The sequence below is a fragment of the Merops nubicus genome, unplaced genomic scaffold, assembly GCF_000691845.1.
Source record: "Merops nubicus isolate BGI_N331 unplaced genomic scaffold, ASM69184v1 scaffold3123, whole genome shotgun sequence".
NCBI lineage: Eukaryota > Metazoa > Chordata > Aves > Coraciiformes > Meropidae > Merops > Merops nubicus.
In genome coordinates, this window is record NW_008600780.1 from 8,125 (window position 1) to 35,036 (window position 26,912).

Sequence of the window (26,912 nt, forward strand, 5' to 3'; positions counted from 1 at the left end):
GGGACTGCGGCTGTGATGGCCACAAAGCTGCACACTGCTGTGGACCCTGGGAGGGTGGATGTTCTGCTACCTCCCTGGCTCATCCCACCTTGGGAATTAGACCACACATTTAAAAGGGCCCTCAGAAGCCATATCAGACTCATTTCTTTAGCTCACTACCAACTTCAGCTAAGTCTGAATCAGTGTGATGGTAAACTGTTTATTATTTCTCTGTCAAGGCTCATTTTTAGTACCTTCTAACGGAGGAGGCCCACACAGAGAAGGCACATCCAGAAATTTCTGGCAAGGAGCTTGATAGGCAGACTTAGATAAAGCAGTCATCACTAGGGACCATGAGAGGCTGACAAAGGTGATAAAGGAGCAGAGCATCTCCAAGAATGATAGGTAAGTGTCATTCACAAGCCATGCAGATTAAGAGTCCATGGGCAAGGTAAACCAAACAAAAGCTAGTCCCAGACTACAGACAGCTTCCAAGACACCTCTGTTTTTGCACCCTGATCTTCTGACTGCCTTCATCAAGGAACACTTCTTCATTTCATGCTGCAGGTATATGAAAAATTAAATCTAACACCATCTTAGGTTCTGCCTGCAGGCAAGAAGAGCAACTTGCACAGTTCCCTCATCTTCCAGAGTGACTTCTTACACTCACCTTAAACATGCTCTTAAGTACTCATTTGTATAGTAAATCTAACAGAAGCCAAAGCAGAGGCAGATCTGAGTTCTTCTGCAAGAACTCCCGCAGTAGAGGCTTTATTTCCCAAGCACCAAAGTTTCTTCCTAGTGAGAACATAACAATATAATTTGGATTCTCAAGCTATTCACTATAGCATGGCACAGAAATGAGAAGTGCAATGTAACTGAAATAAAAAAAATCCCATGTAGAAACATTAAATGTGAGTGTATACCTTCCCTGATAGCAGTAAATGGAGTACCTTCCTCTTCTTGTAATCTAATCACCTTCAGTGCCACCAGCTTTCCATTTACCCTGAAAGGAAGGAGAAATAAAAAACAAAATTAAAGCAGAAACAGTATTTCTCTTAACAGAACTTGCTTCCCATCATGTACTTATTCAATTTCTTCGTGCCAATGCCAGTGATTCATTTATAGCACTGTAAGAAACACTTCATAGCTTCCATAATGTCAGCTTTATATTTTCACACTCAGATGCAATCCAAGAAATGATCTCAGTTCTCTGTGAGTCAGTCAGTTTCCTTTCTATCCTTTTTGTACTAAACTGAAGCTTTGTGAAGTATCACATTGTAAAATACAGTTTTAAAGTATCTGTCCTTTATTTGATGCACTTGTTCAAAAACAGCATATGATTTTCATTAATCACCCCACTTGAAGTACATCCATATTTATACATATTTCCTCCTTCCCACTGCATCACATCCACAATTATTGCCCTCAAAAAACTATGGAATATGGGAAATATTTTTCAGGTTATTCTGGCAATTTCCTGTCAGGGCTGGACTGCTCCTAAGGTACATTCTTGACTAGATGGCTCAGGTTAGTTTTAGATTATGATGACTCTCATTTATAACATTAAAAATATTTTGTGCTCCAAAGGACAAAACTTCATAACTGGTCACTCTAGTTTAAAAGCTAGTTAGTTGGTTTCACTTTTAGCATTCAAAATTTCACCACACATTAATAACATTCAAGGCCTTGCAAAACAAACAAAAAAAACCCCAAACTAGTTGGTTCAGTTTATCTCAATTAAATCTCACAAAACCAAAAACTGAATGAAAGAGAAAAAGTGATACTGACTACCCTCCTCAAGAACAAACTCAGATTCTGAAACTTTAACAGACTCCACAGGTATGACTACAATGGTGAGGACAGATTACCAAAAAGCCATAATACATTCTCCTCTTCCCTCCCCTTCCCCTCCCCCCCATTATTATTATTATTGTTGCAGTTTCTTTTTGAAAAAATAAAATTAGCCTTTGCAGCCACAAATTCACTCTTGTTTTGGGCCATACAAGATGTATTCATTTTTCTAAGCAAGATAATGCAGACACATTTATGAATTCTGAATTCATTTTTTCCCTCAGGCTTTAAATTTTTGCATTCAGATGACTTCAGTGACAGGATGGCTACTGTCTCGTTTCTTCTGATTAATTTTCTTTTGCAATTGTCAGAATGAAATTAGCCCTATACACAGCATTGCATAATGACTCTAAGCAACTTAAGAAACCCTGGTTATCAAAAGATGGCTTAGTAATCACCTTCTAACTATTCACAATTCCTCAGCCTGGCTCCAGTTCAAGTCTCAGGCCTCTAGTCACTGTTGAAAGATAATTATCAGGTTAACCCTCCTGGATCACCTGGATTTCTCCTTATAATTGCCTTATGTATATTTTTGTTCAGATTTAAACAGGACTTCTGGCATCGGAAAAAGATGAGCCTTGCCCCAAGTAACTTCATGTGTCGTGCACAGACAAGAGAACACACCACCATAAAGGCAGCTGTAGAAAGACTGAGACAGATGTGCTGTTTAATATGCACATGTAACTTTCAATTTCTCCAATACACAACCCTACCTATCACAGGTGTATAAGTTAGACAGCTGGATGACTTGATTATTTTACAGTAGATGAAATGACTGTCCAAGAGGAATCTGAATAAGAAAAGCAAGATCATTTTGCAGATCAAGAACAGGATTGATGCTATGTAGCATCTATCTAAGGCAATGCAGAACACAAAGGGAAAAAAAGCAGATCAAGGAGGTACTAAGGAAATGGGGCAGCTATTCTCCCACTGATGCAATCTCAGGATGCAGTCAAGACAATGCCGCGGAGATGAGCAAAGGGTGACATTAGGGTATAGCCTTGCTCCTGCTAAATCCCTGCCACTGTCTTCTATTTGCTCTCACTCCTGCTACACCCTACAGGCACCCTGCTTAGGGAACTTAAATAGAGTATTGGTCCTTCCAAAAGAACTATATCACATTTTAAAAAATTATAAAGCCATTTTTTCACATTAGATCAGCTCTGTAGTGATATTAATGTCACAAACAGATGTCTAAAACCCCAAGTAGACCATGGTGGCCTAATGAAACCAGGCTCTGCCAGAACTTTCATTTGAAGAAACCTGACAGAGGCAAATTCACTGTACGTTTAGTCACCTCTGATTATCCCACCAATAACTAATTCCAAATCAAGGGAAACACTTTTAAGAATCATTATCATAAAAGATAGTTCAGTGTAAACATGGTTTATATTTCTTTTACTGAAAAGGACTTAGGTTTGTAGTTTACAGAAACCACTTGCAGCCCTGCTAAAGCCCTTTGGTGCAAATACTCAAGGGACTAACACGCCACCTCAATTTCTCTTTTTGACTCCCACTATATTCTTTTAAACTCCAGCCAAAACAAAAGTTACTTTGTTTTGGAAGAAGCCAGTGGATTAGAGATATTTCATAAAGCTGACATTTGTGAGCACTGAAAAACGGAAGATCAAAGAGTTCTGAGAGAGGTGAAGGATTTAAATTATTAATAATTGTTGTTGCTGAAACTCGGGGATCCTGTTCTTCACAGAACTCAGCGCAGTCTCAGATAAACAATGTGGCAGCCCTCACTTGAGCATGAACAGGCAAGCAGCATCAGAGCATTTACCTCCAGGTCCCTCATCCCTACCTCCCAACCCACAGCACTGAGGTCAAGCTTATCAGCTACTCATCTAAGCACAGGGGCTGCACTAGCAGCAAACCCCCTGGGACTGGCAGCAGGGAGAGTGATGCGCAGCACTGGCTGCCCTCCATACATCTTGCATCTCTCTCTTTGCCCTGTATACACCTTGCATCCCTCTGGGCCCCACTGATGTTCATATAAAGAACTGATTTTCATCTAAAGAGAATCTGAAGGCAAGCACAGTGGTACTGTTTGTAAGTAAAGTGGCCTCCTACAACCCTGCACATTAACAGTCACAGGGGATTCTCTTGAGGGATGCCATTCTGTGGCTAACTGGAAAATACATTGGTGCGTGATGGCATTTAGTTGACAAATTACTTTAGTGTCTGCTCTACCATTACAATCATTCATACATGTGTCAGTGCAAATAAATTGCTATCACACAACTTTTAGCACCCTTATCTAATACAACTGTGCTCTGTCCTCGTTTTTCTAGCACATTTCCCTGTGCAATCTTCAGTAAATAACAGATTTTCTTTCCTGAGTTTCATCCCCTGCTAGATGAGATAATAATGCTGTTACCTCTGTAAACTGCTTTGAAGGCTGAAGAACAGCATATATAGTGTAGTGTTCTCTTTATATGTACAACTATAGAGGAAAAATCCCCCAGTATTTCTCTTAAACACTGAGAAATCGACTCAGTAAATGATTAATACAGTCAACAATTCATCACCTAATTAGAATCTTAGTAATTTATTTTAGTACTTACACTACTTCAATAATTTTCCCTACCATTTGGCATTTTATTTCAACATCTCATCATCATTATATTTCCATCTAGTTCAACTTGAAGTTATTGTTTTTATTAAAGATTCACAATGCTAGAGATTTTTTTTAAAAGCATCTACATACAAACTTTTTAAACCCATGTCATGACTTTAAAATGTATAGTAGAAAACAGACTACAAAAATCAGTTAAGCATATCAGCTTAAAAAAAACAACAAAAAAGGAGGGGGAGGGGAAAGAAGAAAAAAAAAATTGAGAAGCTCTAGTAGGTAGCCACAAAGTGCCTTTCCATAATCCATGCATATGTATTCCTTTTTCAGCCATCTGGTATCCTCAGATGAAAAGAGTTTCATTTGTAGATGAACACTGATTTCATACAATTTGCAAGAACTAAAATAAAAGGTTTGGAAAGTTAAGGTCACTAAGGCAACATGAATCGTAGCAATTTTGAAACATTCAGCCTAAAGAAATTGGCCAAAACATGAAAAAAGAGCACATTATCTAGGAACTGGACTGTTGCATATGAAACATTATCAGGGAGTATGTGAACTCAACACATACACGGGCATGGAGTAAAGCTAAGAGAATGACTAAAAAGTGACAGTGTGACAGACAAAACTATGACAAGTTCAAAATACTTAAGGCATTCTTTTTCTTGTGAGCAGTCACCCACAAACACATACATGAAACATGATGGTCAGCTATATATTCATAACAGATGGTACAATACATCATGTCGGTAACAAATACAGGTAGTTCCCACCGACCATTCAAATATTCCCTGCTGCTCCAGCAGCATGGACACTGCAGCTGGTGCAGAGCATGGTGCCTGTCCTCCTGAGCACAATTTCTAAGGTCCATACTTTATACCATGAACTCCTTATCGATTTTCAGGTGAAAAGTAAAAGGTACTGCCTTTGATGGAACTAAGTGTAAAATACCCTAAGCTACTTGAAAAAATATCTTTTGTCTTGGGTGCATGTCGGAATCACCTTGAACACAAAAAAAGTCATATTTCAAACAGAAATGGGAGAACTACCTTAACTGAGGGACTGCCCTGCCTTTGAAGTCTTTAAGCTCTTGTTGACAGCATCAGCTTCTACTGTGCCCTGCTCCGTGCTCTACAAATTTTTCATATTAACAGCTAAAAGGGATAGGGACCAGAATTCATTAGGACAAGCACTTTATTAGGGATAAATTGAAATTATGTACTTTTGTAGTAGGGAAATCAGGCAGAACTTAATTTTTTGAGATCTTTTTTACAAATTCTACACATTTTTGCAATACTGTGAGCTCATGCAACTTAGTAAAGGTGACAAAAAAATAAAGGCACACTAGAAATCACATGGACAATCAAGAAGCAGATCAAGAAATGCAGAAGCAGTAGAGATACCATTGGCTTGCCTCTCAAAACACAGATGCATGCTGTGCAAGCAGCAGTCACAGATCACATTGCTTTAACTGAGGTAATCTTTTTTAATTCTTTGCCTTGAAGGGCAATTGAACACAGTGGGAGGAGAAGACAGAAACCATGCCAACTTGTTATATTGCCAAAAGCACAGGTTTCTCCCTTAAGTGCAATATGCAGAGCTCCCAGTGCGGGGATGCAAGGCCTTCACACTCCTTTGTGAGGAGCTCTGGCTGGCAGCAGCTCCCCTATGCTGCCAACAGCTTTGTCTCCAGAGTCTCATAACTCACATCAACATTTACAGGCCACAGATCAAGGCAGATCCCACTGCTGTACATTCAGGTGAATTTACAATCAAGCTCAAGAGGGAAAAAGGTCAATGGCAGCAGATAGATAAACATGCCAATACACAGACAGAGCCCACTTCTTCATCTCAACCATGCAATGAAATGATACAGGAGTTCAAAAGGCACCTATTACTTCACACCTGTTGCATGGCAAATGTCCAAGTTATTAGCCAAACACAGAGTCAATGGAACTTACATAATTTTTTACTATTTATAATGAACAGAGAATGCAGAGAGCCAAATAATTTCAATTTCTTATTCAACTACCATTAAAATCATTAAAGTATTTCTTACAGATACGCAGTCAACTCTACTAAAACAAATTAATATTTCTAACCAATCTGCGTTTAGTAAATTGTTCACAAATCACCACTGAATGAAATAGCTTCAGGGAAGCACTTTGTCTTGGTTTTAACTTTCAGTTTGCTCCACTGATGGATGGGACACCTAGCACCCCTGTTACCTTACTTCAACCTTATTGAAAGCTGAGGCATACCTGATAACTATCACAAGGTGCATGCTGTGATCTTACTAAACGGTTTTAGTAATAAGACCCAAGCTGAAATCTGTACCATTTTCTCTTATTACACAGACCCAAATAAAAGCTTAGTTATGTATAATATCTGGAACTCACAGTGATCTACATTTAGAATGTGTGGTGTAGCTGATTTAGCTGTCACTATGCTCATCAATCTCAAAGCTACCGAGAGATGAGGGCAACCCGCATTCTGATTTATTACAAATAGTGAAAAAAATAATTTTCAGTACCTACCTAACTTAATGACCCTATAAAATGTTAACACACTTCTTTGTTTCAGTAGTCGGTTTCATGACTGTCATGATATTCTCTCTGCCAAAAATGGTAACGTTGCCTCATCTATCATTTGCTACACAAAGTTTTTAATATATCGCATGTACCAAATCCCTCTCTCAGAACTGCTTTATTGCTATTGAAAATTCGTATGAAAACTTGATTAATTACAGCATCTTGCAGAAGACATTCTGTTTGACAACAGATAACTAACTCTCAACTGAAACACTAGCTCAAGAAGCATATTTTAAGTGTGTTTACTGAGTTATATAACATAGAAACACTTAAGGCATTGTGGATAAAAAAATTGCAACAAATAACATTAAAGTGGCTGAAAAAAGTATTTGACATGTATACAATAGGTTATTTTATGGTGGAGTAGTTGCAACCACTGTAAACAAACTAATCTTACCGTAGTCCAAACTTCCATTCATTCCCTTCATGTTATTTTATTCAAGCATTTTAGTAATGACCAACAAGACTAACAACTTATTGCATATATTCAGCATTGCTCTCAGAACATCAGAACAATATACTTCACAGAATAGTGTGCTTTTACATCTAAAAATTAATTTGGTATGAATATTGAGAAAGTAGGACAATATTAAACTACAAACAAAGCACCAGATTGATAAGATGTGATCTCATTTTGTTCTGATGTGAAGGCAATGTTAACTATGCAATATGGCCTCAGCCTCTTTCACTAGAGCACATGACAGCCAGTAGCACTTTGCATTCGTTCATAGGGATCTATCTACAAGTGCAGCAACATCCGTTAATATTTTCAGCTTATCTTCTTTTACACAGAAAATTAAATTAAAAAAATCACCACTTACTTGCTTTTCCCTTTGTATACTGTAGCGTAGGATCCTTCCCCTAGTTTTTCTAGTTTTTCATACGAGTCTGCTTTTCCAAACTTGGGACTTGTAGGCTAAACAAAACCAAAACAAAACAAAACAAGACCTTTCAGCATTTACTGCACCCACATTAATGGCTTTGATTCAGCTTTTAGAGACTAAACTTCATTATCAAAACTCATAGGCCTGCACGTTTCAGCAGCCACAAACAACAACAAAAGAGTAAACAAAACAATAGCAGAGCTATGAAGCAATATCATAGGCATCTCAAAACATTACTCAACACCCCAGATAGTGTTTGCTGACATCAACCATACACTTAGCATCACTGGAACTATCAAAAGGGTGGTTTTTTTCTTAATCAAATAAAGATTTCTGTTTTATTTTTCACACATATCACTTTACATAGGGAAAAAGATCATTAACAACTAAGCCATCGTATCTTTGTTAACAAATTTAAGCAATGGTCTTAATCTGCTCCACAAAAAACAGATTAAAAGAGCTGTTTAATTTTTAAATTTTCTTTAGACTAAAGCCCACCCTAAAACATTGCTGTAAGTAGTCAGTGTCCTGGGACATAAACCGTTGTTCAGACTGTGGTCAAAATACTACAGTAAACCATCTTTAATGAGAGTATCTTGTTCCTGAATTATGTTTATAGTCTTTAGATTGTGGCTATAATCACACCATACTTCGAATGGCACGTATATGCAGCACAGTTGAATAAAGTCCTGTAGCCTTAGTCACGGGTCTAAAACTGAATCAAGCCAACCAATGATTTTTAGCACCTTTCAAAGGGCCAGATAATTCAGATGACCTTTCCAACAGGCTGGTACTTGCCTCACGTTTACACAGCCCTAGCAGAGAATACCACAACACTGCAAAACCAGAAATTCACCTGGTAGGAAAAATTTCCGATGAAGTTCTTGGAAAGTGTTTTGAGTTTTTTAAAGTGTATCACATTTTCTTAAATTTCCCCATTTTCTATTTGCCTGGAAGCAAAGGGCTTTTTATTTTTTCCCCAAGAGCAGAAGGACACTACAGAAAATGACCTGCAGCTGCCCTCAGTGTTACCCGCATGTATTTGACATCAGTGCTCAGATGTCCTGTACCTAAACCAACCAAGAGTATAGAGCAGACACTTTGAAGAGTCAGCACTGATACTGAAATCACATACAGGGACTGATTTGTTACAAAGAAGTCAAGCAAATTCAGCAAGTTTAGGGTTGAATCCAGCTCGGAGACTCATGAGCAGCTGCACGCAATGTACACTCACATTTGGGATCTTATACCTGATTAAGTGCTCAAGTCTCATTTTTCTGAAAGGAAACAGAGTACAGGACACATCTGTGTGTAAATTGCTTTAAAACCATGGTCAAAAGTTTTAAATCAACTAAGCCTAAAAATTACTTCTGTTTAAACAAACAAGTGAATCCTAGGTAAGATGACCTGGTACCTCATACCTCTCAACTAGACCAAATCGACCACCAGTCAGAAAATGCAAAAATTCTCTTTACTCCACTACCCTACGTTTGTCCTAAGCCAAATTTCTGGCAGTTTGGCACCTTTTTTGAGACTAACATCCCAGATTTCTATTCAACGGAATCAGGATATACCCATGTATGTTTGCAAAATTGATCCTTTTCATCTCTCTCCACTACAGGGAACAATCTGTTATTTTACCCCAAGCACAGATACAAGGCTGGGCAATGAGTGTATTGAGAGCAGCCTTGTGGAGAAGTGCTTGGAGGTGTCGATGGACAAAAAACCTGAATACGAGCCTCCTGGTCTGCAGTAAGAGAAGCACGACCAGCAGTTTGAGGGAGGCGATTCTCCCCCTCCTCTGCTCTTCTGAGACCCCACCAGGAGTACTGCATTCAGTTCAAGTGGGTCCAGAGGAGGGACATAAATCTGATCAGAGAGCTACAGCACCTCTCTTATGAAGACAGGCTGAGAGAGTTGGGGTTTTTCAGCCTGGAGAAGAGGGCTCCAGAAAGACCTTACAGCAGCCTTCCAGCACCTAAGGTTGGCCTACAAGAAAGCTGCAGAGGAACTTTTTATAAGGGCATGTAGTGATAGGGCCAGGGATAATGGCTTTAAACTGAAAGAGCACAGAATTAGCCTAGCTATAAGGAAGAGATTCTTCCCTATGAGGGTGGTGAGACACTGGAAGAGGTTGCCCAGAAGTTGTTCAAAGACAAGTTTGATGGGACTTGAACTAACCTCATCTAGTGGAAGGTTTCCCTGCTCATGGCAGGGGAACTAGAACTAGACAATCTTTAATGTCCTTTCCAACCCAAACAATTCTATCATTCTATGATTTTGCTATCCAAATCCTAAATATTAACTGACTGATTAAAATCTGTTGTAAAGAAACTCTCAGATCTTTTTCTTGTTACATTTTTTGGGAGCACACAATTATTGATAAGTCAGTAATTTTCTCAGTTCTTAATCTGTGCTTAAAAACACATTCTGCCTGAGTAGAACCAATTTCTTCATTTATTTTTTTTTTAAATCATAGTTTTATTACAGATGTCACTAATAGAGGTGACTAAAATATTTATTCAACCAGTCTTCTCATTTAAGTATCCAACTATGGACTAACACAACATTACAAAACTATAGGAAAAAACTGTTTAGATGTTTAGGTGTCTCATAAATCAAGAAGAGGGATAGCAAAGTATTTCCCAAATTGCAGGCTGCAGTGAACACACAGTGAGTAGCTTTGTTTGGAGTGGGAATGCTGCCCTAGTTAACAGTTAATAGCTCACTGTTGGTTTCCTCATAGAGAGGAAGAAAAAGAACAGGGTTTATACATGTGTTTCACATGCATTCTTATTTTCACACTGAGATTTGCTTTGCTTTTATTTTATACCGCTGGAAACCGTATACAAAGGTCACAACAACTTGTAATGCCTTAAGATCTTGATAGGAAACAGGATGCCTTTAATCTATTACCACACAGTAAATCATCAACAGTAATTATTCCTACAACCTCAAGCCCTTTTCTCTGGACTCCAGCTGCCAGAAGCATAGATCTAAGGTCATGCCTTTTGACTCATTCTCCTCCTGGAAGCTGCTGCATCCTCACCGAGAACAGGCAAAACACTAAAAGCTCAAACTGGCAGGACTCGGAGGAGAGCTCATTCCTGACTGGGGGAGGCAAGGGGGGAAGAAGAGGTGGTGCAACACAACAGAGTGCCCCAGGGTTCATCTCTGCAGCAACAAGGCTGACCTGTCACCTTCCCTGAGGTACCTGTTCATGCTGGGTAAGAGCAGTCCAGAAACAACCAGAAACCCAACTTGCTAGCCACCACGTGTCCTATATGCAGTAAAATCATGTGGCTGATATCCTTCTCTTTCCAGCTTACAGCAGCTCCCAAGTGGAGTTCAGCTCTACTCAAACTGGATCACTAGAGGAACCACAGAATCATAGAACCATTAAGATTGGAAAAGACCTCCAAGATCATCAAGGCTAACTGTCAATCCAACACTACCGTGACCACCTTTCCTCTCATCTTATTACCAGTTACTTGGGAGAAGAGACCAACACCCACCTCACTGCAACCTCCTTTCAAATAGTTGCAGAAAGCAGTAAGGTCTTCCTTGAGCCTCCTTTTCTCCAGACTAAACAATCCCAGTTCCCTCAGCACTGCTCTTAAGACATGTTCTCTAGACCCCTCACCAGCTTTATTGCCCTTCTCTGGATCTGCTTCAGCACCTCAGTGTCCTTCTTGTAGTGAGGGGACCAAAACTGAACACTACTTGAGGTGTGGCCTCACCAGTGCCAAGTACAGGGACATGGTCATTTCCCTACTCCTGCTGGACACACTCTCTTTGATACAGGCCAGGATGCTGTTGGGCTTCTTGGCCTCTTGGGCACACTGCTGGGTCATGTTCAGCCAGTTGTCCACCAGCAACTCCAGGTCCCTTTCTGCCAGGCACCATTCCTGCCACTTCTTCCCAAGCCTGTAGCATTGCATGGGGTTGTTATGATCCAAGTGCAGGACCCCCCACTTGGCCTCATTAAACCTCATACAATTTACCTTGGTCCATTGCTCCAGCCTGTCCAGAACCCTCTGCAGAACCTTCCTACCCTCAAGCAGATCAATAATCCCGCTCAATTCGGTGTCACCTGCAAACTTACTGAGGGTGCACTCGATGCCTCATTCAGATCATCGATAAAAGACATTAAAAAAAAATGGTCCCAAAACTGAACCCTGGGGAACACCGCTTGTGATTGGCCAACAACTGGATTTCACTCTGTTCACCACAACTCTCTGGGCTTAGCCATCCAGAGAGTTTTTAACCTAGTGCAGAATCCACCTGTCTAGGCCATGAGCCGACAGCTTCTCCAGGAGGATGCTGTGCGAAACAGTATCAAATACTTTACTGAAATCCAGGTAGACAATGTCCAGAAGCCTTTCCCTCATCCACTAGATGGGTCACCTGGTCATAGAAGGAGATCAGGCTGATCAAGCAGGATCTGACCTTTATGAACCCGTGCTGGCTGGGCCTGATCCCCCAGCTGTCCTGCATGTGCCGTGCCAGCACACTCAGGATGAACCATTCCATAACCTTCTCCGGCACCGAGCTCAGGCTGGCAGGCCTGTAGTTCCCTCGATCGTCCCTCCTGCCCTTCTTGTAGATGGGCATCACATCGGCCAGTCTCCAGTGGACCAGGACCTGCCCTGTTAACCAGGGCTGCTGGTAAATGATGGAGAGAGGCTTTTTTAGTTTCTTCGCCCCATGGTTAATGATGGAGAGAGGCTTGGCAATTTCCTCCGCCAGCTCCCTCAGCACTCTCGGGTGGATCTCATCCGGCCCCATAGACTTGTGAGTGGCGTGACAGGTCTTTAACTGCTTCCTCCTGGATTGTAAGGGGTTTACTCTGCTCTCTGTCCCTGTCTTCCAACTCAGAGGGCAGAATACCATGAGGATAACTGGTTTGACTACTAAAGACTGAGGCAAAGAAGGTAAGTACCTTAGCCTCTTCCTCATCCTCGGTGACAATGTTTCCCCCCACATGCCTCTGCATCCAGTAAAGGGTGGAGATGTCCCTTAGCAAAAATGGACACTGTTTTTCCTTGCATGCATAAATATTAAAAGGCCTAACATTTTTGAAGGTAGTGCTTCAGCAGATTTTACAAAAAAAAAAAAAAATTACATAAATTCTGAGGCAGCAGACATTGCAAAATAATTTGCATGGTATTTCTTAATGAAACACCAAGACAGATCTCACTCAGCACATGCAATTACTTCAGAAACTGAAGGAAAAATAATTACCATTTCCCAAACATTTTATCAACTTTTTTTTTCTTAAATGATGCCTCACACATTACACTGTTAATTCAGACTTACAATTACAAATTGCTCATAAAGCTAAGAAATTCAGACACTTGTTACCTTTCCTTTTATTTTGGGATGATAAAGGAGGTGAAGATTGACTGAAATAATGCACAAAATACAAAAATATCCAAAAATTCAGTTTTAAACTTAAAGGAATCTAAATAATAAGATCCATGTGACTGCTGAAAATTATAAACTTCTCAGCCTACTTTACTTATTATTGCATTCCCCGTTCATACTATTTTTTCAGCTTCATGGCCATGAATTTTGTTATTCCAAATTCTCTGCAGTAGTTTATCTTTTTTAACTGCTTCTGTTAAAAAAAAAAAACAAATGCTTTGTTACAGCAAGGTTATGGTACCAATTTTCTCTTTTTAGTAAATGCTAATATTAAATTCTAATACAAATAATTCACTTTTAAGTATAATTTCTTCTTCTAAAGTATTTTATTTCATCCAGCAAAAAATATAGGAATGCGTACACACAGATATTTGTGTTTGTTGAATCACAAAAATTTCATATTCTGCCTAGGATGTGGTTGATTGAAATACACGAGTGAGAGATACGCAGAGCACAGTGCTTGCATCAGCCACTGACATATCTTGCAAGCAGCAGGCTCACAAGAAGTTCCCCTCTATTTTAGAAAGCTGGTGCAACCCTTCAAATGGATCCAGAGAAGATTTCTCAATAGAAAAGAGCACTAATTTTAGTTGAATTTCAGCTAATTATAGCTGAACACCCATATCTTGATGTTTGTTCAAAACTACTTTTTGAAGATCTAACATTACAATACTTCTACCATTAATCTTTTTTTTTGCCTTATTAGTCCTTCCTTACTCCTCCCTTACTTCTTTTTAACCCTCTAAAGCACTGACATAGAATCATAGAACTGTTTAGGTTGGAAAGGACCTTTAAGATCATCAAGTCCAACCGTTAACCCAGCATGGCCATGTCACCATTAAACAGCGTCCATAAGCACCACATCTAACATGTCTTTCAAAGACATCCAGGAATGGTGACTCCACCACTTCCCTGGGTAGCCTGTTCCAGGGCTTTACAATCCTTTCTGTGAAGAAATTGTTCCTAATGTCCAGTATAAACCTCCCCTGACACAACTTGAGGCCATTTTTTCTTGCCCTATCCCTTTTTACCTGGGGGAAGAGACTAACCCCCACCTCTCTACAACCTCCTTTCAGGTACTTTTAGAGAGTGATAAGGTTGCCCCTGAGGCCCATTTTCTCCAGACTAAACAACCTCAGTTCCCTCAGCAGCTCTGTGTAAGACGTCTGCGCTAGACCCTTCACCAGTCTTGTTGCCCTTCTCTGGACATGCTCCAGCACCTCAGTGTCCTTCTTGTACTGAGAGGCCCAAAATTGAACACAGTACTCGAGGTGTGACCTCACCAGTGCTGAGTACAGGGGCATGATCATTTCCCTACTCCTGCAGGACACACTACTTCTGATAGAAGCCAGGATGCCATTGGCCTTCTTGGTCACCTGGGCACATTGCTGGCTCATATCTGGCCATCTGTCAATCAAAATACGTCAGGACGTAACGTGACTGTGATAAAAGGACAATCTTTGCTATATCCAAAATCTGGTTATTTACTGAATGTGTAAATTTGTATAGTTAATTAAAGCTTTCCAATCTTTTCTATAAAAATTTTATCATGATTTGTTATATATAAGGCAAAGGGAGATCTACATGTACAGCAGATGTACATACTGAACATCAGTGGGACGACTAAGGCATAAAGAACCCTGTTGCTCAGTGTTAGTGCTTTGTATTTGCCACAAAAAAAAAAGAACTTTCAAAGCTAAGAAAAAAGAGAAAAAACACAAACCACAGGTGCATGTGTGACCAAGACTGAGCTATTTATTGGGCAAAAAGTTTAATAGGCTGCGAACAATCAGTTAGCAAAAAAATTGATACCACTGGAAAACGACTGAAAGGGAATTTTCATTCTAGGTAGAAATCTTGCAGAGAAGTCAAATGGGAAAGATAGATGAATTACTAAGACAGACAGGAGTAACAGTGCCTCTGAAGCATTAAACATAGTTCCAAAAGTCAGCACAAGTTTTGGTGGATCACTATCTCTAAGAAGACACTGACTGCTAGAGAACAGAATGGTGCACATCTTTTCCTTCAGGAAACTCACCACAGGTTTTTCCTGTTTGTCTTTACACTTCATTTCCCTTGAAATTAGTTTCCATTAAGGTAGTTCTCTTTTTCCCAGTGAAAGATTAGTCTAAGAGCACCACTTAACATGGGGAGTGAGCATATTTAGCAGCATGACTTAAGAGTAACCCTGATTAGATATTTTTCCCCTCTAGTTAAGGTAATAGAAAGCATACTAACCAGGATAGAAAGAGTATACCAAAATGTTGAATACAGATCTAGAAGTAGTTAATGTTTCAAACTGACATAAAAGTATTAAGGATAACAGTGAAAAAAAAATAAATGAGAGGAAACTCTTTTCTAACCTCTTAATTTCAAACACACATTTCATTGATATAGACTGTAGGAGGGATAACAGGTTTAATGCAAGACATGGTACTCTGAGTCCTTGTGCTACATTGCCATGTGAATACCCCTCTTTGTCAGAAATTTTCAAAATCTACGTAGTAAAGAAAACTTTAATGGAAAATTACACTAACAATCACCTGATTATTCTTATAGAAATTGTGTGGGTTATGTTCTCATGCATTTGTCATAACTGCAAAACAGCTTGTGAATGTCACACTTGAGCATCACACTTCTGAGCCTAAGTTTTAAATAGACTTTTTTTTTTTAAACAGTAGAATATTAAACTTCAATATAAATCTACTCTCAAGGGAAAAATATTATGTTCACAGTACCACTGTAAATTATTGAAAATCAAAAACTAAAGATCTGTTTTGTTATATGCCTCAAAAGAAATAAATTCATGGCTAGAAAAACTTGAAAGTAAAAGGTGGGCCAAGAGGCTTAACTGAGCTAAAGTCACAAGAATGGAAGGAGTTTTTTTAACCATTTTATATTTTGCCTTCTTGGACACAACAGTAAAGCTTCTTTCAGAAAACCATATCCAAGTTTCACAGTAACGTCAGGCTGTATTCAACATGCAATAACAGGTCAGTCTGATTGTGTTTTTTTTAAATACCTTGCAAGCTGGACTGTTTTCTATGGAAATGTTCAAAGAATACAAAGATGTTCAAGAATCCAAATCCAAACCAAGATTAAGATGAGTCTTAATCTCAGCTCTCCCACTATCTGATCCCATCCTTTTGCTTACATCTTTCTAACCTTTTAACACACAGCCATAAATTAAGAGCAACCTGATCAGAAGCAACCATAAAGCTCTCCATGAAAGGCCAGTATGAAATTTTTAAAGCTGTTTACTTGTTCCTCAGGCTATTAAAGCACAGAAGCTGGACCAACTGCCACACTTTATCTGCCTTATCATCTAGAGAGTATCCTGCAGGTTAACCATTATTAAAGCTTCCCTTGTGCCAGAAAAGAAAAATCTGCTCCCTACACTGAACTCCGAAATTATCTGACTTCAATAAAAAGTATAGACCAGGAAGGAGGCAGTTATCTTAGTAATTAATTGGTTCGTAAAGCTGGAGAAGGTTGCATACACCTGAAGAGGAAGACACAAGAATTGCACACTAAATGTTCAGGCAGACAGAAATTATGTCTAACTTTTAGACAAAATTCTGACTTCCGTGTCTGCTTTAAAGTTAGATTGCTAACACAACTGATTTACAACATGTTTGTAGGAGCAGTTTGTGGTTTTTGCTTGCACTTTTTTGAAGGAAAGTTGCATATAACAGAAAATAAAATAATTACAGAAACAGAAGAAAGACGATTATCCCCAAAAGCGTGCAGAGTCAATGCAATGCAGTAGAGCATAGCTTATTCAATTATTTTTATATGAATGATTTTTTAAAAAAAAAATTTCTGTGAGTTAGTAGAAGATGAGCGCTTTGCTGCACTTTTAAAAAAGTCACTAAAAGGTAGTACCTATACCTTAGCATGATAATTGAATTCATTGCCATGGATCTTAAGCCATTCAAAGAGATCAAACTGATGCTTATCACTACCTAACTAAACAGTGATCAGTAGGCGAGCTTATAAAACTTGCAATATTCTATTTACACACTATGCAAAAGTACTATATCAGTGTATGAAATAGGGCCACGTGCCTGAAGATCATCAATCTCAAACAAAACCTTCAGATAATTAGAGTCAAACCATCTTCCAAAGTGAGTGTTAGTTTGGGAAGAGTGGCATGTGTTTCTTTTTGAGTTTATTTTGTAGTTTTACCGTTTTTTCAGCAAGAAGACAAGCCAGTTTCTTCCTTCGGTAGGCAAAAGTCTCAGCAAAAGACTTTAAAAAGACAGATAGCTAGACAGATAGACACACACAACTATAGCTGCATATATATAAAATAACTATATGCATATATACACACATATATTGTGCTGGGTTGGATCAGAGCAAAGGTTTGTCAAGCCAAGTACCCTTCTTCTAATAGAAGCTGACAGGTGATACACACATAGGCAAATACCTACTTCACTATCACCAAGCTGAGTATTGTCCATAATCCTCATGTGATCAAAGTACAAGTGTTCTGCTGGTAATTTCATTCCATAATAACACCCAATTTCAACTGGCTTCAACAGTTTGAAAGTCTCACTCACAGATGTTTTCTTATGTTTAAAAGAAGGGTGAAAGAAAACACAATGCAATGTGGCTATTTTACATAAGGAGTATGCAAATGTCAGGCAAAAAAACAAAAATAAGTTTGTCTTACAGGAACGAAAAAATAACATGCTAACTTCTGTCTGTATACCACTGTACTAATTAACAACACAGGATTTTTACTGGGCTGCAACAGGCTGTGACACTAACTGCAGAAAATTACTTCATATTCAAGAGCAAATTATTTATTTTCCAAGTGAAAATCTGTGGGCATGAACCCAGACTTCCAGCTTCCTCAAACGTCTATGTCATCTTTCTCATGAAAAGGTGCAGAGTATTTTGAAGGAATGAAAAACACACAATGGGTAACATGCCACCTGTGGAGAAGTATTTGCTGATCTTCACCAAACACTGAAGCTCATGCCTGCCAGAGAGCTGATAAAGCTTCTGAAACTGATCAAACCAGAATCTAATGCCCCAGGTCATTATAAGAAAGATCTTTCAGGTTGTATCTTGAAAAATATTATTTCTAAGACAAATAAAGGACTTTCACCTGAGCAGAAACAGTGATATGGAGACTACAAGCCTCAGACAGGTACCTTCTTGTAAGACATCACTTCCCCACCTGATGGCTACAAAGGCCTTTAAAATGATGAAAGGAAAGAAATGTAAAGGAAACCTCTCTCTAATTCAGTTCCTCTAAATCAAGCATAGAGAATGCAAACTGAAGGTAGCATGCATCTGTCAAAGTACCTTCAAATAAAGATTACAGAAAGCAGAGCCAAAAGTGAAGCACAGCTACACAGCCGTAGCCAGCACAACCCAGAGGACATCGCATGCTCAAGAATGTTTACAGAAACTGAAATGCCAGTTCAGACTGGCATAATCTATACAGCAGAAGACTCCAGAAAAATCAAGTATTAACTCAATAAGGGAGAATACGTAGCAGTCCTCTGACATGGAAGAAAAAGAAGTAATTGGAAGAGGAAGCAGCAAAGGCATCTGCTATACAACGTCAGAACTAGAACTTTTGTCAGTTCAAGTGTCATTCAAAAGCACAGAATGACAAATTCCTGCAACTAATCACACAGACATATGCTCCATGAATTGTGCACCAGAACAGCTCCTGCCTGAGGCAACATATTCAAGCTCGGGGGGAAGGAACGTGCCTTGATTTTATCTCTGCTTTGGATGTCTGAACTTCGGTCTGCTGGGCAGGACCAGGTGTGACCTGCAATCAGCACAAGGTTAACACCATCTTTTGCTGTAAAGTTCTGACCCTTCCTCTTCACTGACATGAATGCTGACATGATTCCACAAGTTATTCCTCCCTAGGTGCTCTTCATATCACTCCTTGTGAGGAAGAGTCAAAAATTACTAACAATGCCTCCATGCAGAAGGAAGAACTAAGTTCACCAAACAGAGCTGTAGAAATCAGGGAGAATTACACAAAGAGAAATGAGAATTGTATCTCAGGAAACTCCTATGCACCTACTCTAACACATGAGATGTCCCCCAGCAACTCGGCATGAGTCAGCACAGGAGATTACCAGAAGTGTATGTTTAGCTAGGGCTCTAAGGAAGCATTTACATAAGAAAATACTGGGATCATAGGAGATTGCATGGATGCAGCTGAGTACCAGCCCTCTGGAAAACAACAAGATGTCAACAACACTGTTTCAAAAAAGTTCTGGAACCAAACCAAATAAAACCCTTCAGTTTTAATAGAAAAAACAGTACATACAGCATTAATAGAAACAAATAATAGTTTGAAAAAGGAACAAGGTAAGAACAGCAGAGATGTGGAGTGAGGTAATACCATCAAAAACAAACAAACAAACAAACAAACAAAAAAAAATAACAAAAAAAAAATAAAAACACACACCACACACCTTAAGGAAAGCCTTTAAAAAAAAAAAAGTCATTTAAATTGACAGTTGTGGTGCCAAAGAATAACACAAGCAAACTGCTCCATCCATCCTTAATAAACTTAAAGTTTATGGAAAGTAAAACTTTTATGGTAAGAACTCCTTGTTATGGACTCGTATGGAACACACCAGAGACATCTTGAGTAGCAGCTATATAATGCGAGGCAATGAAAAAAGAGCAAATTTCTTTTTGTTACAGATGGTTACATTTTTAAATGTAACCTTTTCTAAAAAGGACAGTCCCCTGGAGGCATGACATCTTATCTGTTAAATTCACATGGGTTAAACAAAGCTCATCTACAGAAAGCGAATCTCTTGTCATTTCTTCTTACAAGTCTGACAGGATTCAGTCAAACTTCTGTAGGAACGACAGAAGATGTCCAAAAGACAGAGCAAAACAAAAAAAAAAGAAAGAAAAAAATAGAGTCAATCAACATTTTAAATTATTTCACGTCAACTAAGATTGAAGTGTTACATCTATTCTGGTTAGATCTGTGGTCTTCAACTCAAAGGTCACATTATTATGGATTTTTCTTGCCAATGCACAGCAGAAATAGTTTTTCCACAATTTTGAAGGTCTTCAGGGGGAAATCTGTTCTGAGCATTATTCATGAAAAATATGACATTTTATTTATCTGGTTTCTTTCAAAATATTTGAGAATAAAACAACAATGATGACGTGGTGCCAAACCTTCCTCAGTTGCTTCTGTCTCTCGCTCTCTCATGTACAGAGTTTCTGACATGGAGTAAATGTTATTTTTACTACTTGATGTTAAAAAGTTAATTTTAAAATGTAAACAAAATCTGTCAAATCTGATCTTTTTCTCTAAATTTAAAAACCCAAGAGGCAATTCATGTACTTTCCTAAACTTCATGAGAAAGTATACCTCTTCACAAACAAGCAACCCCTTGCAAAATTTGCATCATAAACACTATAGCAGCTGTAATACCACACCAGGATCAGGAGAGGAAAACACTTAGAAACCCTGTAAGACAAGCTAGCCAGTATCTGAGAGGAATTTCAAAATATATTCTTTTTCAAGTTCTGTTTTCTTACTCTATTTTATGCATAATACTACAAACATATATAGGAAACAACTTTAATAGCAGCTATGAGCTTTTTACGTTGTTTCCTAGTAATCAATTCATTCTTAAGCAATAAAGCCTCTCTGACATGACTAAACCCATTGTTTGGTACAGGTTCAAATGTCAGCAGTGTGCACTTACGGAGCTGGGGCTGGAGTGCCTCCTGACTTTAGGTGATTCCTTCCCTGCAGATGAAGTTTTGAAGTTAATGCAAGCATTGTTCTCTGAATGAACCCTCTTCACTTGATTAGTTGGTTTCTCAAATGGATCAAAACTACTCTGCGTCCTCTGAACTCGGACTTTTTTATCCTCAGGAATTGTGTCCAGAGGTTTGATCACTGAATCCATTCCCTGGCAGTTCCGTGTAGACATCTTTGTGACACATATCTGAAAGGAAAAAATAGCATTCCTTGACTCTAACAGGCTTAAACTCCACATCAATCCATACATCAGCTCGTATAAACAAAGGCATTGGACTTCATAAGCAATTATCTTCTATTTTTACACTGAAGTTGCAAATACCACATTATTTTTCATAGGCGTGCATTTCACATAGGGGACACACACAAAAACAACAGTTTTGTCAGAACAACAAAAAGCCTATCTTTGTACAGTGTACTAAAAGATCCTGAAAAAGCAAAGACAGAAAAGGAACATAAATAAAATTAATACATTTGTGTTTTCCTGTACAATGTGTTCTTAGCAACAATTCCACTTCACTTCTTTCTCCAAACTAGCCACCAGCATCCACAAGCAATATTGATTTCCATTTGTTTAAAATTGGATGAGACCAAACCTAAATAAATGATGGTGGTTCGTGTGTGCACTTAGGTGCTGGCCTGCCAAAGATTCAATACTGGTATATTACTGTATTTTTAAATAATGCTTATATAGTGATATTATTATTATCACCATAGGTCTCAGGAAATCAAATCAGTAAATCAATTTCCAGGCACTGAAACGTGAGGCTGCAGTTTAATGGCACACTAAAGCACAGAAGTTCAATTCTTTGTTACTGTGAAGTATGACTCTGCCAAGCCCCAAAGACTGTGACTTGCTGCTTGAGCTACCAAAATATGTTATTGCTACTTCAAAACAACTAAATGAGCTGAACAGCAAGTTTAGATACTCCAAGTGATGTACTTTTATGTTTTCAATTTCAATACATTCCAATGTATAAGGTATTTTTTTCAAAACCACACAGTGAGGGGTTGTATTTGAGGCCTCAGCTTCTGTTCTCACCTGTAAGAGAGTTGACTTGGGAAGAAAAAATATTTTAGCTTTCAGGCTACAGGGAACAGTTATCAAGTGTGATGGAAGCAGACCCAAGAAGCTCCTTAAATTTTAAGCCAAATCATGCAAATATTTCAGGATAGGCAGTGTCAATTTGCTTTTAGCTGTGCTCTTCACATACATGCAACTAAAGAAGCATCATGTTCCATTCAAGTACCTACAATTTTTAAAGCTTGTTGTCATAAAATAGTTAACATGGAAAAAAAAAAAACCAAACATATTTACCATCATCATTTAATCATGACTCTTCTCCCATAACCAAAAGTGTCTCCAATACAAGTATCTCCAATAAATTATTCTTTGCCATTTCCCCAGAGGAATTCTGTGCCTTGAAATCCAACTTACTTCAATTGTTTATAGAAATACTGTGTGACTATACCTTGTGGTTTTTATGATTTTGATGATCCACTGTAACAGCAGATCAAAGATTTCTTCTGTACATTAAAAAATCAAAGTACATTTCCTGCACAGTGCCATCTGGCCAAACAACCATACGCTAGGTCAATTCTAATGAAGGACATCACTAGCATTACAAGTCAGGCTTCACAAGGTTTCACATTTCTTCTCATTAGAGTGGTTTCTCGAAGACTAGAACTCAACCAAGTTTTAACTGAGAAAAGCACCCCTTCATTCCAAATGATAATTCCCTCTTAGGCCAAATTTAAGGCAATTATTTAATTTTGGTCTATTACTTCAGAGAGAAAAGATAAAGAGTTGCTGCACAAAGATTTTTTAATTAGCCTTCTTGTAAAATTAATTGGTCTCTTTTCCCTAAAACAATTTCTATGCACAGACATGCACCCACATACTTCCCTTCCCACCAGCCTCTCCAGATCCGTGTACCTGTGATGCTTCCTACCAACAAAGATGTTTTAACATAATGTAAACTGAAATAACTATTAAAATAGCAGCTCTTCCATTTTTCTTAACTGCAAATGAATCAGTAAGTATTTGTCAGTGCCTATGAAATCCTATGATATAGAAAATAAGAGCAGGAGATAAGGAGGACAAGTTTAAAAGTCATATCTGTCTTTCTTTTGAATTACCAAAGGCCACCTATAGATGTTTAAAATGTTTGGTATACACAACTATTAATATACTATAGATAATAATGCCTTGAGTGCTGCTTCTAGTTTCTTTTTGCACTGAAAAATCTCCATGTCTAGCTCTAATATGGGCCAAGTAAGCTTTGCACTACAAAAAAAAAAAAAAAAAAAAAAAAGTGACAAAACCTAAACAAATCCCAAGAAAAAGAAAAAAGCACAAACAAAAAAAAATAACACAGCACCAGCAGTAAGACATCTGTTACAAATTATCACCTCTACTGGAAGCAGTAATAGCTTGCAATTAGATATTGAAGGGAGACACTTTAACCTTCTGGTCACTTGACTCAATCTGGAGTAGGATCTCCACAATTATCTTCTAATAGCCAGCTTCAAACTTGCAAAGACTAAAACCAAGACATACACCAACCAGCTCCCCACTCAGAAGTCAAACCTCTTAGTGGATGCACAGGCTGAACACCAGCATCACCAGCAGCAAAGACCGGAGACTGCGGAGAAGCGTAAAAGCATGGACCTCTGCCTGCTCTGCAGCTGTAGCACTTCTCCTGCCAGCGTTGGCAAGGCGTTTCATTCATCATTTCTCTCTCACCTACATCAATAGTTCCTTAGCAGAAATAAAACATTCTCTCCAAGTCACCGCTGACCACAGTGCACTGTTGAAGCCCACAGAGCTGAGCTTATGGTTGTTGAAGGGAACACATTTCCAACCCGTCTACACTGCCTAAAAAACTCTAAAGAGAAATAATATTCAAGTTGTTCTTTTACACTGTCATTGACAAACCAAGTCCCACTTAATGCTGAAACTGCTCTATGAAATCTGAAATGGGCAGGGCTAAAACATCAGGAGCAAGCAGTGGCTACAAGTTCAAAATTAGACACCTTAAGGCTGCAGTGTACTCATTGGTAATTTTGAGTTTCCCCTCCATCAGCAAGAACTAAGCTACCACAATAGCCTTGCTTTTGCCCCTAGGCAGTGGGCGTATTTACCTGATGCTCCTACGCTCCAGCTAATGCTAAAAGTCAATTCTACAGTGACTTTTAATAGAAAAAAGCAACAGTTTAATGAGCAAGACTGACACATAACATTTTGGAGGTCTTCCTGTGCATACAAATAATCTTAGATTTCACCACCATGATGGCTTTTAGGAACAGTACAGGTTTGAATTTTTCTATTACATTAATTCAGCCTTTTAAGTATCATTTTCCCTTTGTACTGTATAAAAAAAGTGATTCTTATAATATTCAGCCTCTCATATGTTGTATAAAAATACTTTGCATCAAAAGCTCTTAGAAGTGTAAACCCCTGTCTACCACCTGGCAGTTCCTTCCTGGTAATCAGGAGCAGCCTAACCACCCTCTTATTTCCAGTTTTCTTTTTGTCTGAGAGAGAAAGGACTATTTTCCAGTTAGGACTTTGTCCTTTGTGACAAATACTATACTCTTTTTCAGCCTCTTTTAGATGCTCCTGTGTGATCCTCTGGGCTAGTCAGAATTTCACTCTGAGTCTATTTTGCCTCTGTAAGACAGGACCTTTCTTTTTACATCTGTTTTATTTACATAAGCTATAGGTTCTTCAGACAGGGGACTACTCTTTTACTAACCCTACATACAGAACAACCCTTGTGCATCCTAGTGAAAGTAACAATCCAGAAAGTAGTGGAAACTATTTCTTGACAATGAAGCCTCAAAACTGGATGAGTATCTGCTTTAGCTACAGCCACTAGAACAACAACAACAAAAAAGTTTCACAAGTGTATGAGCTCACGACATTAAGAAGCCAGTCCATATGATTCATCATCCCTTCTTGCCCTTCCTCTACAAATCTGTGTAATTCTGTACTTACAAGAGTGGAGCCCGGACGCTCATTGAGATGCTCTAAATGCCACCACAGCCTAAAACTGGTGCTATGTTAAGACAGAATCAATGGCACCTTAACTATTACAAGTACTTACCTCAAATGTATGTAAAGACAATACAGGTAATATTTTAGTTTGTCATATAGAAGATGACAAGGAGACAAGAACTTTTCAGTATGAACATGATATTCATTTAAGGAAACCTGTTTAGCAAATAGCATGAGCCATTAAGCAGTTTTACTTAGTGTTTCTTTAACAAAAGCCATCATAGAAGTAAACATTAATGTATGTCAACACTTCCAAGTGATTTTTTTTCCCCCTTCAGGAATTACTGCCATGATTTGATAGTTCTCCCACCACAAACTACAATCGAAGCAAAATTTTCAGAAGTATAAACTATTTCAGAAATGATTTGGCTTTTAAAAGTGGTGCAATGAAAACTGGGTTATCACTTTGAGAAGAGGTACTTCTTCCAGCAGATCTCCTAAATATGGGAAGCACAGGAACGGGATCTTCGTTTATGCTTTCTCCCTTCTTTATAGGAAACTACATTTTAATAATAGACAAATCAACTTAATACATTTAAGAAACAGATTGATACAAGTGGAACAGACGATATGCCAAAAATCTCTGTCATGTAAGGACTGTTCTAGCAGACATTATTGTCCTTCCAAATCTTCTATCAGATACAAAGGCTCAAAGAAGTCACTGGCTGATCCACCACCTCTGACTTCGGGCATGTTAGGTGGCCCCAGACATGAAATGTAAGAGCATACGGCTGCCTTCTGCTGCCTAGCTCCCACCTGGCAGGAGTCCCAGCCATCGTGCCCCAGAGAAGCATGCTGAAAAACAGATGCTGGCAAAAACAGCAACAAAGGGGCAGGGATGAGGGGCAAATGATACAAAAAAAAAAAAAAAAAAAAGAAAAAAAAAAAAAAAACCAACCAAAAAAATAAGTTTTTTGTCCTACATGGAGAAAAGGTAAAATAAATTACAATATGTATGGTGTTCACACCAGCAGATTTTATACCTAGCATGTTCATCTCCCAAATCTCTACTGTGGTTTCAAGATGGAAATCCTGGAAATCCTAAATTGGACTCCAACTCCCAATCTCCCTCTGGAAGGATTCTTGCTCTTCTCCACATAGAACAGAGTGGTCCTACAGAAATTCATTCTTTTGTGTTTGAAGTTACTGTTTGGAAAAGCACTTCCAAAGCAGCATTCATAAACTGTCCAGGGACTTGGTGTCTTTGTGGGAAAGGATTTAATCTGAAAATAATAATGACTGTTCCTACCCAGTGAGGTAGCAGTATTTGAGAGCCCCTGACCCCAGCCGTAGAAAAGATGCCTGCCAGCTCAAGTTTGGTCCAACAGTGGCACCTGGCCATGAACATTCTGCCCATTTCACTTCTCACATATGGATGATTAAAGTTAAATACACAGTTGTATTTCATGAGGTTGTCTCACACACTGCTGTCAAACAGTATGCCAATACACCAAGTAGCCTCCAGAGCAACCACTGGTATCTCATGCATTTTCCACGCCCTGATGACTAGAACAAGTCTATTTTTCTCCACAATTATTTACTCAAATAAAATGGTAAGTCAAAAAGAGATGATGAGACAGAGGTCATTTTGATACTTAAAACTACAGCACAAACAGACACTCTGCAGTTGCCTAAAGAGCTCTTCTCTGCTTTTGAAAGAAATAGTGAAGGAAAGATTTATCTAGAAATTTAGAATATTTGTGTCAATTCCAATTTACTTGAGCTATCACAGACTTTGGCAAAGTAAAGCAAAATAAAA

The 26,912-nt window shown here is 38.6% G+C and overlaps 1 protein-coding gene across 1 annotated transcript in view; it reads right to left on the reverse strand.

The window, feature by feature from the left end:
- LOC103770504 (cyclin-dependent kinase 14-like) overlaps positions 1-26,912 on the reverse strand; it is a gene marked incomplete at its 3' end in the record, with an annotated part of 39,967 nt that overhangs the window by 957 nt on the left and 12,098 nt on the right. The window contains exons 2-4 of the mRNA XM_008937764.1: positions 21,035-21,280; positions 7,824-7,918; positions 859-985 (exon numbers count right to left, since the gene is read on the reverse strand). Of these exons, the coding sequence (XP_008936012.1) occupies positions 859-985; positions 7,824-7,918; positions 21,035-21,280 (468 nt within the window). The remainder of the gene's footprint in view (positions 1-858; positions 986-7,823; positions 7,919-21,034; positions 21,281-26,912) is intronic.